The sequence below is a fragment of the Podarcis vaucheri genome (genome assembly GCF_965113315.1).
Source record: "Podarcis vaucheri genome assembly, chromosome: 4".
NCBI lineage: Eukaryota > Metazoa > Chordata > Lepidosauria > Squamata > Lacertidae > Podarcis > Podarcis vaucheri.
In genome coordinates, this window is record NC_138762.1 from 62,023,435 (window position 1) to 62,035,661 (window position 12,227).

At 43.0% G+C, this 12,227-nt stretch overlaps 1 protein-coding gene across 4 annotated transcripts; it reads right to left on the reverse strand.

Moving 5' to 3' along the window:
- Nucleotides 1-255: 255 nt before the first annotated feature.
- Nucleotides 256-11,912, reverse strand: PRRG1 (proline rich and Gla domain 1). Of its 4 annotated transcripts, XM_082221462.1 has the most exons (5): nt 11,751-11,890; nt 10,842-10,916; nt 3,796-3,833; nt 2,784-2,944; nt 256-1,323 (listed from the first exon to the last, which is right to left on the reverse strand). In XM_082221462.1, the coding sequence occupies exons 3-5, from the start codon at nt 3,812-3,814 to the stop codon at nt 823-825; spliced, it is 681 nt and encodes a 226-aa protein (XP_082077588.1). In that variant the 5' UTR covers nt 3,815-3,833; nt 10,842-10,916; nt 11,751-11,890; the 3' UTR covers nt 256-822. The 4 variants fall into 4 exon arrangements, with proteins under 4 accessions (XP_082077588.1, XP_082077587.1, XP_082077590.1 ...); XM_082221461.1 differs by lacking the exon at nt 10,842-10,916 and having other exon boundaries at nt 11,751-11,912; XM_082221464.1 differs by lacking the exons at nt 10,842-10,916; nt 11,751-11,890 and adding an exon at nt 11,569-11,593.
- Nucleotides 11,913-12,227: the final 315 nt, after the last annotated feature.

A 12,227-nucleotide genomic window follows, 5' to 3' on the forward strand; every position in this document is an offset into this window, starting at 1 on the left:
CTCTCAAGTCAACACACTTCCCACAGAAAGTAGGAAAGAGAGAGCTTCTGTACAGGGCTTATCACATCTTATCTCAATCACAGAAAAAGCTCCCTTCCCCTGTAATCTATCGTCTCTTAACCTTTACTCTGGCAGATAGGTTGTTATAGCTACACTGAAGACAGGAGCAAAATTAATTACTATCAGTATGTGTTTCTAGTTTGCATAATCGGAAAAATATATGTAGTACTATACTCCACCTCGGGAGCAGAGGCCTCTTTTTTTTTTTTTTTGCTGGAACCTACAATTAATCAGTAGTTTACCATATTTCTCACAACTGTACTAAGTGTTATTTGTCAAAATGTTTCAACCTTACTTAGGGCAATGTGCTCTCTTTGGCAGAGGAAGCTATCACCATTTATGCCAGCTGGATTAACTGGTTTCTGTTGAGTGTGGCTTATAAATTACAACAAGCAAAAGGACAAAAATTATTGGCCTTTTTTGGTTTTAGATTCCTGTGTGTGTGTGTGTGTGTGTGTGTGTGTGTGTGTGTGTGTACCTTTGTGATTAGGGAGCCCTTTAGGTCTGCTGCAAGATCACTTCCAGCAATATAGAAAGACAGAAATTGCACCTCTGGAAGTATGCACAACCCATTCAAAGACTGCATTGTTTCCAGGGCTGGGGGAATATGTGGAACAAAACTAATATGGGACAGGGAAGAGGAAGTGGTGTTAGCATTACCAATCTTTAAAATGTATAATTAAGCTGCAATAAAGTGCTAAAAAAGTATTACGCTTCCCTCCTCATCCCCTTTAAAAGAATGGGCCCAGAATTCTCACTGCTTCATTTAGTGGTAACAGGAGTTACTGAAATGCTATTCACAATGTCTTCATATTGAGGCGGTGGATCCGAGTGATTTGCCGCTTCCTTTCTCCTCGGGCCATTTGCACCAGCCACTTCCTCATACGATGGCGGTGGGTCGTAATTTGACAACCTGATTGATATTGAGTCTGAACGTCCGTCTGTGTAGCTCAGATATCCTGGAGAGTGTCCATTGCCTTCAAACATTTCTTCCTGGGGGGAATGAAGAATGCTGAGTGGCTGAGGAAGTGGACTGCTTCCATCTGCAACAGTTCTGTCACCGGCGACTTCTCTGGTTCTGCTATGGGCATACATGGAACGTCTATGCATTTTCTTTCTGAACAGGCACCTCCATGTGATAAATATGATAAGAATAACGAAAACGCCAATGATTAATGGAATCACAAGGTAAAATGGATACCAGTTATGTCCTCCATTGATTTCCCCATTGAGCCTCTTGGTGTAGTCCTTCCAGAACTCCATCTGAAAATATGATAGAAGAAAATAGGTTTTCTGAGAGGTCTTTCCCCTATTTATGATTGGAGAAATGAGAGGTTTTATGGGTGCACAAAAATACTGCTTCAGGAGTCAGCACAAAAGTATTCTGGCAGGTTTCCAGTATATGACCTCTTATCAACCAATTTTCATTTCAGTTCCATTAGACGCTCTTTTAACACTTGTGCACACATTTAAGAGTAATTATTTTCCTTTCTCATAATTGCAGGGAGAAGAGGTAGAAAAAAAGACAGTTTATCATATTGATATAAAACAGCAAAATATCTTCCTAATAAATAATAATAATAATAATAATAATTTATTATTTATACCCTGCCCATCTGGCTGAGTTTCCCCAGCCACTCTGGGCGGCTTCTAATCAAATCTTAAAAACAATACAGCATTATTACATTACTTTGTGGCATAGCACGGCTCTTAAGAGCATAAGGACAATATTGAGCCCAGCATCCTGTTCTCCCAGTGGCCAACCAGAGGCCTGTGGGAAATCAGGGAGCAGAACATGAACACAAGAGCACCATCTCCTCCCATGGTTTCCAGCACTGCTGCCTCCAACTGTGGAGATAGAGCACAGACATTGTAACGAGTAGCCATTGTCTCCTTCAGACACAAAATGTTCTGTGGAGGCTGGTCCATGTCAGCAAATGGGCACTCCCCTACCAGCCCCAGTCTGCCTCAAACTGCCTGTCCTACATGCCTTCTTACTAACAACCAATACAAGGGACAGGGTGCAGTGGGTAGGCGGGACATTGGCTGTCAGTTTCCTCCTCCTTGGTTTGTTTCTCTGGTACGATTCAGCAGGGAGGATGGGGACAAAACCGTAATCAATTTGTCTGTCACTGGCTCTGATTCTACCTATTGTTGGCCTCTTGAGTTTCTACCCTACCTGGCCCAATGAGCACCAGCCACCACTAAATGTTTGTGAATACTGGGCAGTTTGGCACAGTATAGCAGTTCCCCCTTTCAGCTTGGACAGCTACTTGTAACATTCAAATTTCAATTTATGGCTCAAATGGCTCCACTTTCTATTGCCATAATATAAATCCAACAGTGAGTGAAATTATCTGAGAAACTAGGGTACAGAGATGTCACAAATTTATAGCTTATTCAGAAGTTAGTCCTGAGTTCAGTGGGATTCACTTTTACTCACTGAATTTAATGGGCCCAACCAAGTAAAACTTAGCTGAACACCACTCAATGATTCCATTACCCAAGTGCTTGAGGTAAGAGAGATGGAGGCAAGAGTTTCTAGTAATCCAGGTTCTCTTTTTTCTTGCTTTCAATTTGCTGCAGTTTTGAACTAACTTCTCGTTCAGAGATTAAAGAAAGTTTTGTGCTCATTATGTCGAAAAGAAATATAAACCAATCAGTATCATTAAAAAGAAAGTTAACCCAGGAAGCATACCTTTACAACTGCATAGCTAACTTACCGTCTTCTCATCATTTTCAAAAGCTTCTCTTGCCTCTTCTCTGTTACAAATTTCTTCAAAGCATTCGCGTTCAATGTTTCCTTGCTTTAATTCCTCCAAAAACCCATTAGCCCGCGGATATCTTTTCAGGACAGAATTGGCTTTAGTCTCTGAGATGAACACTGCAAAAAAACAACAACACAAAAAACAGAGGTCAGTGGCAATTTAAAACAGAAACATTAGGTTTTATTTATTTTATTTAATTCAGGACAATTCTTTTTCTAAGGCAAGAATATGTAAACTTATTTCTAAATAAAGCATGTGTGTCTAGTGATTATATGATTATCATTTTTAACTGTCCCAAGCACAAGGGCCTGGAGCAGTTAACAACATTTCAAACATTACCAAGCCAGGTGAACAGGACATTCAATGCATTTTAAGTGCCAACCTCATCTCATCTCTGTAAGATTTGAACATGTTTGAATTGTCAGCACAGAAACAATCCAGCTTCCGAGGCTGGAATATAATAGCAGAAGAAGGGATGATAAATGATTTGTGGCTTTTACAGATCAAGTCAAAACCCAAGTTTTTAAATACACATCTTGTAGTGCCCAGATTCAAGGTTCGTTCAGCTGCCATAAGTGCTGAACGAGATGACCATGTATCTTGCTGAGCTTTTAAGGTCAGGCCAAACCTACTGTGTATGATCTGATTTGTGGAAGCCTAATCAGTGCCCATAATGGATATGCAGTTTAATCCAGGGATGGATTCTTGTGATTTCCCCACTACAGGTACTTGACATGAGCCCTTTTGTGCTAGAGTTAATACTTGACTCCTGTCAGACAGTGACAATTCTTTATTGGGGTGGAGAAAAGGAAGGATCTAATAGCTGACATAACAGCAGATATAGGCATGGAAAGGAGACAATGCCCCTTGCTCCAGCACACATACTCTGAGACCAAAGATGCTGGCAGGGCATTACACACTCTTCCAAGTGAAAACACAAACTACTAGAACATGCACATAAACTTACCACCATCCATGTTTAGCATTGCTGTCTGGAGAGGTCAGCTGTAACATAAAAAAGAAGGCACCCATTGTTAAATGTGAGGAACATCTCTTATTCGAAGACATATATAAAAATGATTAAATGTTGTTAGGTTGATGGCCAGCAAAGTTTGAAAAGAGAAGCAGCTTTGTTGTTCAACTCCAGTATCTTGTTTAGTAGCACTAAACACAAAAACTATATTTTTATTTAGATTAATATAGTGATCATCATTAACAAAGACTGGAACGGGTAGAAACATTCTACTAGGTGCATAAAGCACAGGAACTTTACACAAAGGTTAGGTAATGACCGTTCATTCCTTTCAAAACATGGGAAGCCTTTTTGTTTTCATGATTTTGAATACATGAACCACATTGGCAGGATGCAGACAACAGGAGTGCTAGGTCTGGATGGGGGTTGGGGTATTCAAATTCAAACTTCTGCTCAACCATAGAGCTCATCAGCTTTTTAGAGGCTTTAAAGAGTGCTTCTCTTAATGTTTTAATTTTGCTTATTAGCAAGTGTGGGCGTTTACTTTCTGGAGCATTAAAGATATAAATCTTGAACTAATTAATGGCCTTGGACAATACAATCTTCCAGTCTTATCCATCTCACATGGCTGCTTGGAGGACAGTAATCTGGTTTGGACACTGGAAATACTGCAGACTTGGGCTTAAATGGAAACCAGTTTCACAAAGTGCTGTTCCCATTCAAAGGAAGGCAAGAACGCACATGGCTCAGCGTTGTGCGAAACACATGCCCTTCTCCCACATGAGATTTGTGGATATGGGAGCAGCCCATGAGAGAAGCTGAGGAATGCAGTTCAGTTTTTCCTGGTTGCGCTTTCACATGTTGCTCTCCAGAGAAGATCGAAGCATGCCCTTCACTATAGTGTAAACAAATATCTTGAACAGAAGTAAATAAATAGTGTTCTTGAAGGTAATGAATTGCAATGCCGATACATAAATTTAGGGGATCTGTGGGTAATGAAACAGGCTAGACAGCATCTGGAGTGCATATGGCATACTGTGGTCTAGTGGTTAGAGCAGCCTCTCTCAACCTTGGGTCTCTAGATGTTGTTGGACCAAAACTCCCATCATCCCTAGCTAGCAGGCTCAGTAGTCAGGGATGATGGGAGTTGTAGTCCAACAACATCTGGGGACCCTAAGGTTAAGAAAGGCTGGGTTAGAGTTTTAGACTAGGACCTGGGAGATCAGGGTTCAAATCCCCACTTTAATTAATTGTTAAATCCCATCCAAATAAACCACCCATCAGAAGTACACCCCATTTTGTCAGGACTACATTTGTTTACTGGCTCTTATTCTCATTACTCATCCTAGAGAACTCTCTGCCTTGCTTAAACCAGCTTTTAAAAAGTTCAGCGTCATCAAGCATACAGACAACACCCAACTCCTCAGATGACCTCACTCAGCAGTTTCACACAGAAGTTAAAAAGAATGGGACACAGAATCGGAGCCTGTGGCATCTCGTGGCAGACATGCCTCAGGGCCAAAGTTGTCCCTCAGTGCTCCCTTTTAGAAATCAGGCACGCAGGTAGGAGCAGAACCACCTGAACATCATATGGTAAACATGAAGAGTCTATCCAAAAGGATATTGTAGTCAATGACATCAAAAGCCACTCCCTGAAGGGTCCAGGAGAATTAACAGGGTAGTACTCCTGGTATTGTTTTTTCCGGCAACAGGAGGCATAGGCCTTCTGAAACAGCAATAAAAGCAATTTCTAATGACAAACCCAGGTTTGAAGCTAGATTTAAATGAATCTACATTTAGAAAGCATTAGAAAACTATTTGACGACAACAAAAAGACCCTGTCTGCCCTTTTTATTGAAACAATGCATTTTAATTGTAATTTAAGGATACCTTGAAAGGATACCTTGAAAGACCTACATTGCTCCCAATACATTTCTGAGCACAATTCAAAGTGTTGGTGCTGACCTTTAAAGCCCTAAATGGCCTTGGCCCAGTACAGTGGTGCCTCGCAAGAAGAAATTAATTCGTTCTGCGAGTTTTGTCGTCTTGCGATTTTTTTCGTCTTGCGAAGCACGGTGTCGGAAAAGTTTTGGAAAAGCTTCAAAAATCACCAAAGTCTTCAAAAAAGGCTACCACACCGCGTGCTATGAGTTGCTCCTCGAAGTCAAGTCACAACTGTATTAACGGTGTTAAGAAAAAGGAAACAAACTTGCAAGACGTTTCTGTCTTGCGAAGCAGCTCAAAAAACAAAAAAACCCTTTCGTCTTGCGAGTTTTCCGTCTTGCGAGGCATTCGTCTTGCGAGGTACCACTGTATACTTGAAGGAGCGTCTCCACCCCCATCGTTCTGCCCGGACACTGAGGCCCAGCACCGAGGGCCTTCTGGCAGTTCCCTCCCTGCCAGAGATGAGGTTACAGGAAACCAGGAAGAGGGCCTTCTTGGTAGTGGCGCCTGCCCTGTGGAACACCCTTCCATCAGATGTCAAATAAACAACTATCTGACGCTTAGAAGGCATCTGAAGGCAGCCCTGTTTAGGGAAGCTTTTAATGTTTGATGGACTATTGTATTTTAATATTTTGTTGGAAGCCACTCAGAGAGGCTGGGGAAACGCACCCAGATGGGTGGGGTATAAATTATTATTATTATTATTATACCTCCCTTTTTGGAGGAGTATTAAGAGTTTGGCCTGAAAAGCAGCAAGTGTCCTAAGTAATGCACATCTAGAAAATGGAAATCCTCTATCTTCTTTTTAAAACCTGGATGCCACCCAATAGAATGAAGCAACAATCACTGCAAGGAATTTCAGTACTGCACACCAACATAATAAAACTAGATAAATCACAATTAAACAAAAATCACAACCATCAATCTGACATTAAACTCCAGCAAAATCATGAGCAAAAATGCACATCTTTAACTGGCACAAGAAGTTCAACAGCACGGTGCCAGCTGTATCTCAGAGAGGAAAGTATTCCAAAACTGGGATCCCATCACTGAGAAGGTAGTGCCCTGCATTACACTAAGCAAATTTTAGTTAATGGTGGTACTGGCAGGAGAGCATTATTTATTGTCATACATTGTGTATAAGCTTCTTTGTGTAAATCATTACTATTGAGTGTCTACAACATGGGTAGGCAAACTAAGGCCCGGGGGACAGATCCGGCCCAATCCCCTTCTCAATCCGGCCCATGAACTTGTCCAGGAATCAGTGTGTTTTTACATGAGTAGAATGTGTCCTTTTATTTAAAATGCATCTCTGGGTTATTTGTGGGGCATAGGAATTCGTTCACACCCCCCAATATAGTCCAGCTCCCAAGGTCTAATTGCATTGTATTTACAATGCATCTCCCCCCCCAAGGGAGCTAGAATTCAAAACCCAGCCTTTTCCCCAAACTATACAGCAAATGCCAATGACAAGTTTCCCTATCTGATAAAGTACATGTTTTTTTTTAAAAAAAAAAATCAATACAACAGAGTCGTTTTGTGCATGTATACAAGACATGTGAGTTTTATGAAGCACCTTGTGGGTGTTTAGAGAACTGCATGAAATTATTGTGGGGTGCAGAGTATTCTGCAAAGCTTGCTCCCGGCTGGTTTGAAAGAGAGCAAATCCCACAAACACACACGGACATTCCTCTTAGGAGTCAACACTGAAAGGTGTTGCAAGTACTGCTGAGGAGGGAGAGATATGGCTAATCTAATCTTGGGAGTGACTGCAATGTGCGTATGACATGGTTCAAGTCTTTTTTTTTTTTTGGCCATATTTTTAGTCTACTCTTCATGCAAAGGTACAGACATGTGTAGAATATAAAGCAGAATAAAAAATAACCAAGCAGCAGCAACAATAAAAATAGAATTCAATATAGCAATGTTACATGCCATACAAGGTTATGGTGCCAGATGAAAGTCGAAGAACCTAAGAGCCCTGCAGGACCAGGTCAAAGACCCACCTAGTCCAGCATCCAACCAGATGCTTATGGGACACTGGCAAGCAGTTCCAGAACACAGCAACACTCTCGCCGCTTGTGATTCCCAGCAACTGGTATTTGGAAGCATACTGCCTCTGACTGTGGAGGTAGCAACATAGCCATCATTCATGACTAATAACCATTGATAACCTTATCCTCCATGAATACTTCTAATCCTCACTGAAAGCCACCCAAGTTGGTGACCATCCTGTGACAGTGAATCCCATAATTTAACTATGTGCTGCATACTCACTTTTCCCTGTCTGAGCTAACTGTCCTAGAAATGATATCACTCATATCTGAACCAAGGCACTAGGATATTTTAAAACATATTATACAACGGCCCCAATCCAAAGTTAGCCATACTATTGAATCCCATTGATAATTTGTCCGATGGAAATAGTCATAAGTAACTTCTTTTGACCTCAGCAATAGGGCTGGATTGTGGGTCAGATAATAGAATTCTGTATGCTACTTGTTTATTAAATAGATACGTAAAGAGTAAGAGGTTAGCAAAACGCTTCCAGCACAATATGACTTTTAGTAATGTGCCTTCTGAGGTAAACAAGGAACTTTTTATGGATAATGGCTGCTGGGCTGCGGGGGTAGGGCTTTCCCCAATGTCAGCATTGAATTTTATATTAGGAAATGTTATTTAGTATGTACCTTATGACAACATAACGTTTGGAAGTGGAGCTTGAGGGTGTCTGATTTTGCTAAGTTACAGATTTTATATTGCATGTGTCCCGACACAAATCTGCACAAAATCATATGCATTACTAAGTAAACCTAATTCACGGGTGTTCTTGGGATGTCCTGTAGCCTAGATGCCCCATTAAGTTGCTACTTCATAAGGCAGTATGTACACATACAAGCCCATCTCCTGTATTTGACTGGGTGTGAACACTGAGTCAGACAGATAATATGGCCAGAACTCTTGGACTACAAAAGTAGTCAATCCTTTACCTACTTACTGAGAGTAAGCCCTGTTGAACTCAACTGATCTTATTTCAGAGTGTATGTGTATAGGATTGTACTGTAAAATACACAGCTATTATACTATCATTGGAAATCTGGAGCTAAAAAGTTTCAAGCAGTGCAGGGCTAGGAAGCTTCTAAGCCTAGGGTCACTTTACATCATGGAAAAACGGCATTGCTTCAAAGCAGGAAAGTGCATGCATCATCTGTACTCTGTTGTTGTGGGAAATTCCTAATGCGTGCAGTGGCCACAACTGAGAGTAATTATGTCTGATGAGATGCAACTCTGCCCACACAGCTCTGTGACATGTCACTCTTAGGTTTTGTCTGGGAAGGCTGGTGGTACAGCATCTGTCTTTCATACAAAAAGTCTCAGGTTCATTCCACAGCATCTCCAGGTGTTTCGTGGGAGAGAAATGCCTGAAATCCTAGAACACTGCTGGCAGTCAGTGTAGCTCATACTGGGCTAGATGGACCAATGTCTGACTCCTATAAGGCACGTTTCCTGTTTCCTGTGTCTTTCCCCACACCATAATCATCATTATCATCTATAAAACATGCAACACTATCAAGACCTTCACATGCCTGATGGGTCATCCTTTGCTACATCTGGACCTGAAGAAATTGCTTTGAACTTTTGTTGAAACTGTCAAGTACGGGCTCACAGGACTACAAATATTGCTGCTCTTGCTAATTTACTAATGATTTCTTCTATGACAGGCATTTGAAAATGTTTACTTTTCTTAGGTCCAAGCATATTATCTGGTCTTTGCCGAGATGGTCCATTGATTTGACCCACTTTGTAGATAACTTAATTTCCATCTACAGTTTTTCTATATTATTCAGTTCCTTTTAAACTTTACACATTAGTGCCACTGGAACCTTGAGATCCACGAATTACAGGAAGGCACCTAGTACTTCCTTGAGACTTATTCTTTTAGTCTGTATTGGCATTCCATTGATTTTCCAGGTCTGTTTCTATTAATGACTCTTTATGTCATTTTAAAGTTAGTCATGACCCTTAGAACTTTCATTCACTGTTTCCCAAATTTACATATGTGTACTATTTCATAAGTGTCTATGCTTTCTTAACTCGTTCCAGTAAAAATCAAACTGCTGAAATACTTAAAAACAACCTGCAAAATTCTAATACACCCCTCAGGCAACAAAAGTCATTCTGGTCAACAATGCAAACTGCAAAAACAGCTTACTAAGCAAAACGTTAAAGCCATAGTCAGGAAGCAGAAGTTTCCTGTTTAAAAGCCATCCACTGGGCTTTGTGTTCAACAACTACTGTCTGTCGAAGCCAACCCCAGGATTGCTGGGGTTTTGTCTGGGAAGGCTGGTGGTACAGCATCTGTCTTTCATACAAAAGTCTCAGGTTCATTCCACAGCATCTCCAGGTGTTTCCTGGGAGAGATTGCTGATGCATTTGATAGATAGCAATTGTTGAACACAATTGCATTCTTTCCTTTATGTCTTACCAGAGGCCCTCCTCCATGTGCATAGGGTAGAATACCCTGCACAAGGAGTTCTCCCCCTTTCAAACTGTATTTCACAGCAACCCTACGGGATAGGTTAAGCCAAGCTCCAGGTCACCCAGTGAACTTCAAGGCCTATGGAGGATTTGAACCCTGATCTCCCAGATCCTAGGCCAACACACTAACCACTACACCATGCAGGTTCTCAAATATTTGTGTGCTAGCATCTAAACAGCTGAGGATATTAACATGTGTTATCTATGCATTTTAAACCTCATTTCATGCTAAAATATATGCATAAGTAGGGTCAGCCTACTTATGTGTACTTCAAAACAGAAGGAGACTAAATACATGCATGTACCTCTCATATTTAATGCACAGGTCTGTACTTGGGCCTTCACACAGCCAAATCAAAACATGTGAAATCTGTGCCATCACCAAACACACACTTCCAACACAGCCAGCAAAATTCGAAGTCTCAGACAAGAAACTTTAAAAAGAACATTTAGTTCTGCACTGCTAGCGCAAGCAGAGATATATTAGACACCAAGTAACCAAACACAGCCACTTGGCAGTGCACACGCTTTCTGCAGCATACTTTGAAGTACAATACCTTCTTTTTGTAAAAACCGCATGGCAGGTCAAAGATGCCTATGACACAGAAAGGGCTGTAGGAGGTCAAATCTCACTGCAGAAAAACAAAGATAGTGCAGAACAATTTCCTGATAAATTAAAAACGGGTGAGACTGGAAAGCGAGTGCTTGATGCTGCGAAAGGCAGGGAGGTGGTGGGGGACATAAGGTTACTTCGTGCAGAGAAGCCATTTCACAGGGAGGAAGCAGGCAGCTGCCCGTGATCGGAAAGCGAGGAGGACAGGCCATTCTCCCCCCCTTCCGATTCATTTAAAACGCTCTTTTGGAGTACTTGGAGCCAGCTCCCTCCTCGGGACGCAAATCTCAGAACTACTCTTGTCTTAAAGAAATTAGATCACTTGCTCCTAAAACTTCCCATCATCTCGGCTTCCGAAAACAAAAAACCGAATCCGACAATAGCGTCTCTCCAAAACTTGGGCTGCGACCCTCTGAAATAAGTCCTGCCGGGCACAAAACATCAGCCCACAACAAACCAAACTCCCTGCGCCCAGATCAACATCTGGCTGGCTGACACCCAGCCAGCCACCTACCAAGCAACTCCTGCGGCAGTCAGGAAGGAGACCTCCCCTTTCCAACAGCGAGGATCACCGGATACAGGAGAGGGGGCGCCCGGAGAGCTGCCCAAAGGAAACCCCGCTTTGTTATTGCCAGCAGCAGCAGCAGCAGCAGCACCCCCGCGGCCCCTACCCAGGGAAGAAGAGCCAGGCTCCGGGACTTCTCTGCCCAGCTCATCTCCCGCCGCCACCTTCCCAAAGCCGTTCCCAGAGCCAAACAACTCCCTCACTTCCTCCCTCATCCCCCCCCCCCGCCGTCGCCAGCGCCCTTCCTCCCCCCGCCAGGCGCCGGGAAGCGGCCCAGGAGCCACGAACCTCTCCGCGGCAGGAGCGCGCCGCAGCCTCCCTCCTTGACGCGCCGCACCTCCTTCCCTCCGGCAGCCTCGGAGAACTTCCCGGCGCTGCAGCGCTCCCAGTTCAGGAAGGCGCATCCAGCGCAGGCGCAACGCGCGCCTGACAACACCCCCGCGACGTTAGGGAAGCTGGGAAAAAAGGAAAGCGGCGCGCGGGGGCGGGGAGACTCTCGCCCCTCCTACGACAATGGCTCTCTAATCCGGTGTTGCTTCTTTGTGGGGTCACAGCCAATTCGCTGGAGGCGAAAGGCTGGACCTGTGCGTCCCAGCTACTTAGCCGGAGCAATCCTTCTCAACCAAGAGGCAGGCCTTCCGTGGAGAAAGCAGTGGGCATGCCGAAGAAACGCCTGGCTTCCATATGCTGCTAACTTCGGCTTGCTCACTCCGATCTTGGCGCCGAAATGTCTGCTCCCATGGCTTAGCTCCGTAAGCGGCGTGA

What these genes read in the sequence shown, in the direction of transcription:
- PRRG1 (XM_082221461.1), bottom strand. An exon ending in TTGAAAATGATGAGAAGACG is followed by an intron (nt 1,324 to 2,783) that starts GTAAGTTAGCTA and finishes TCATATTTTCAG; the next exon opens with ATGGAGTTCTGGAAGGACTA.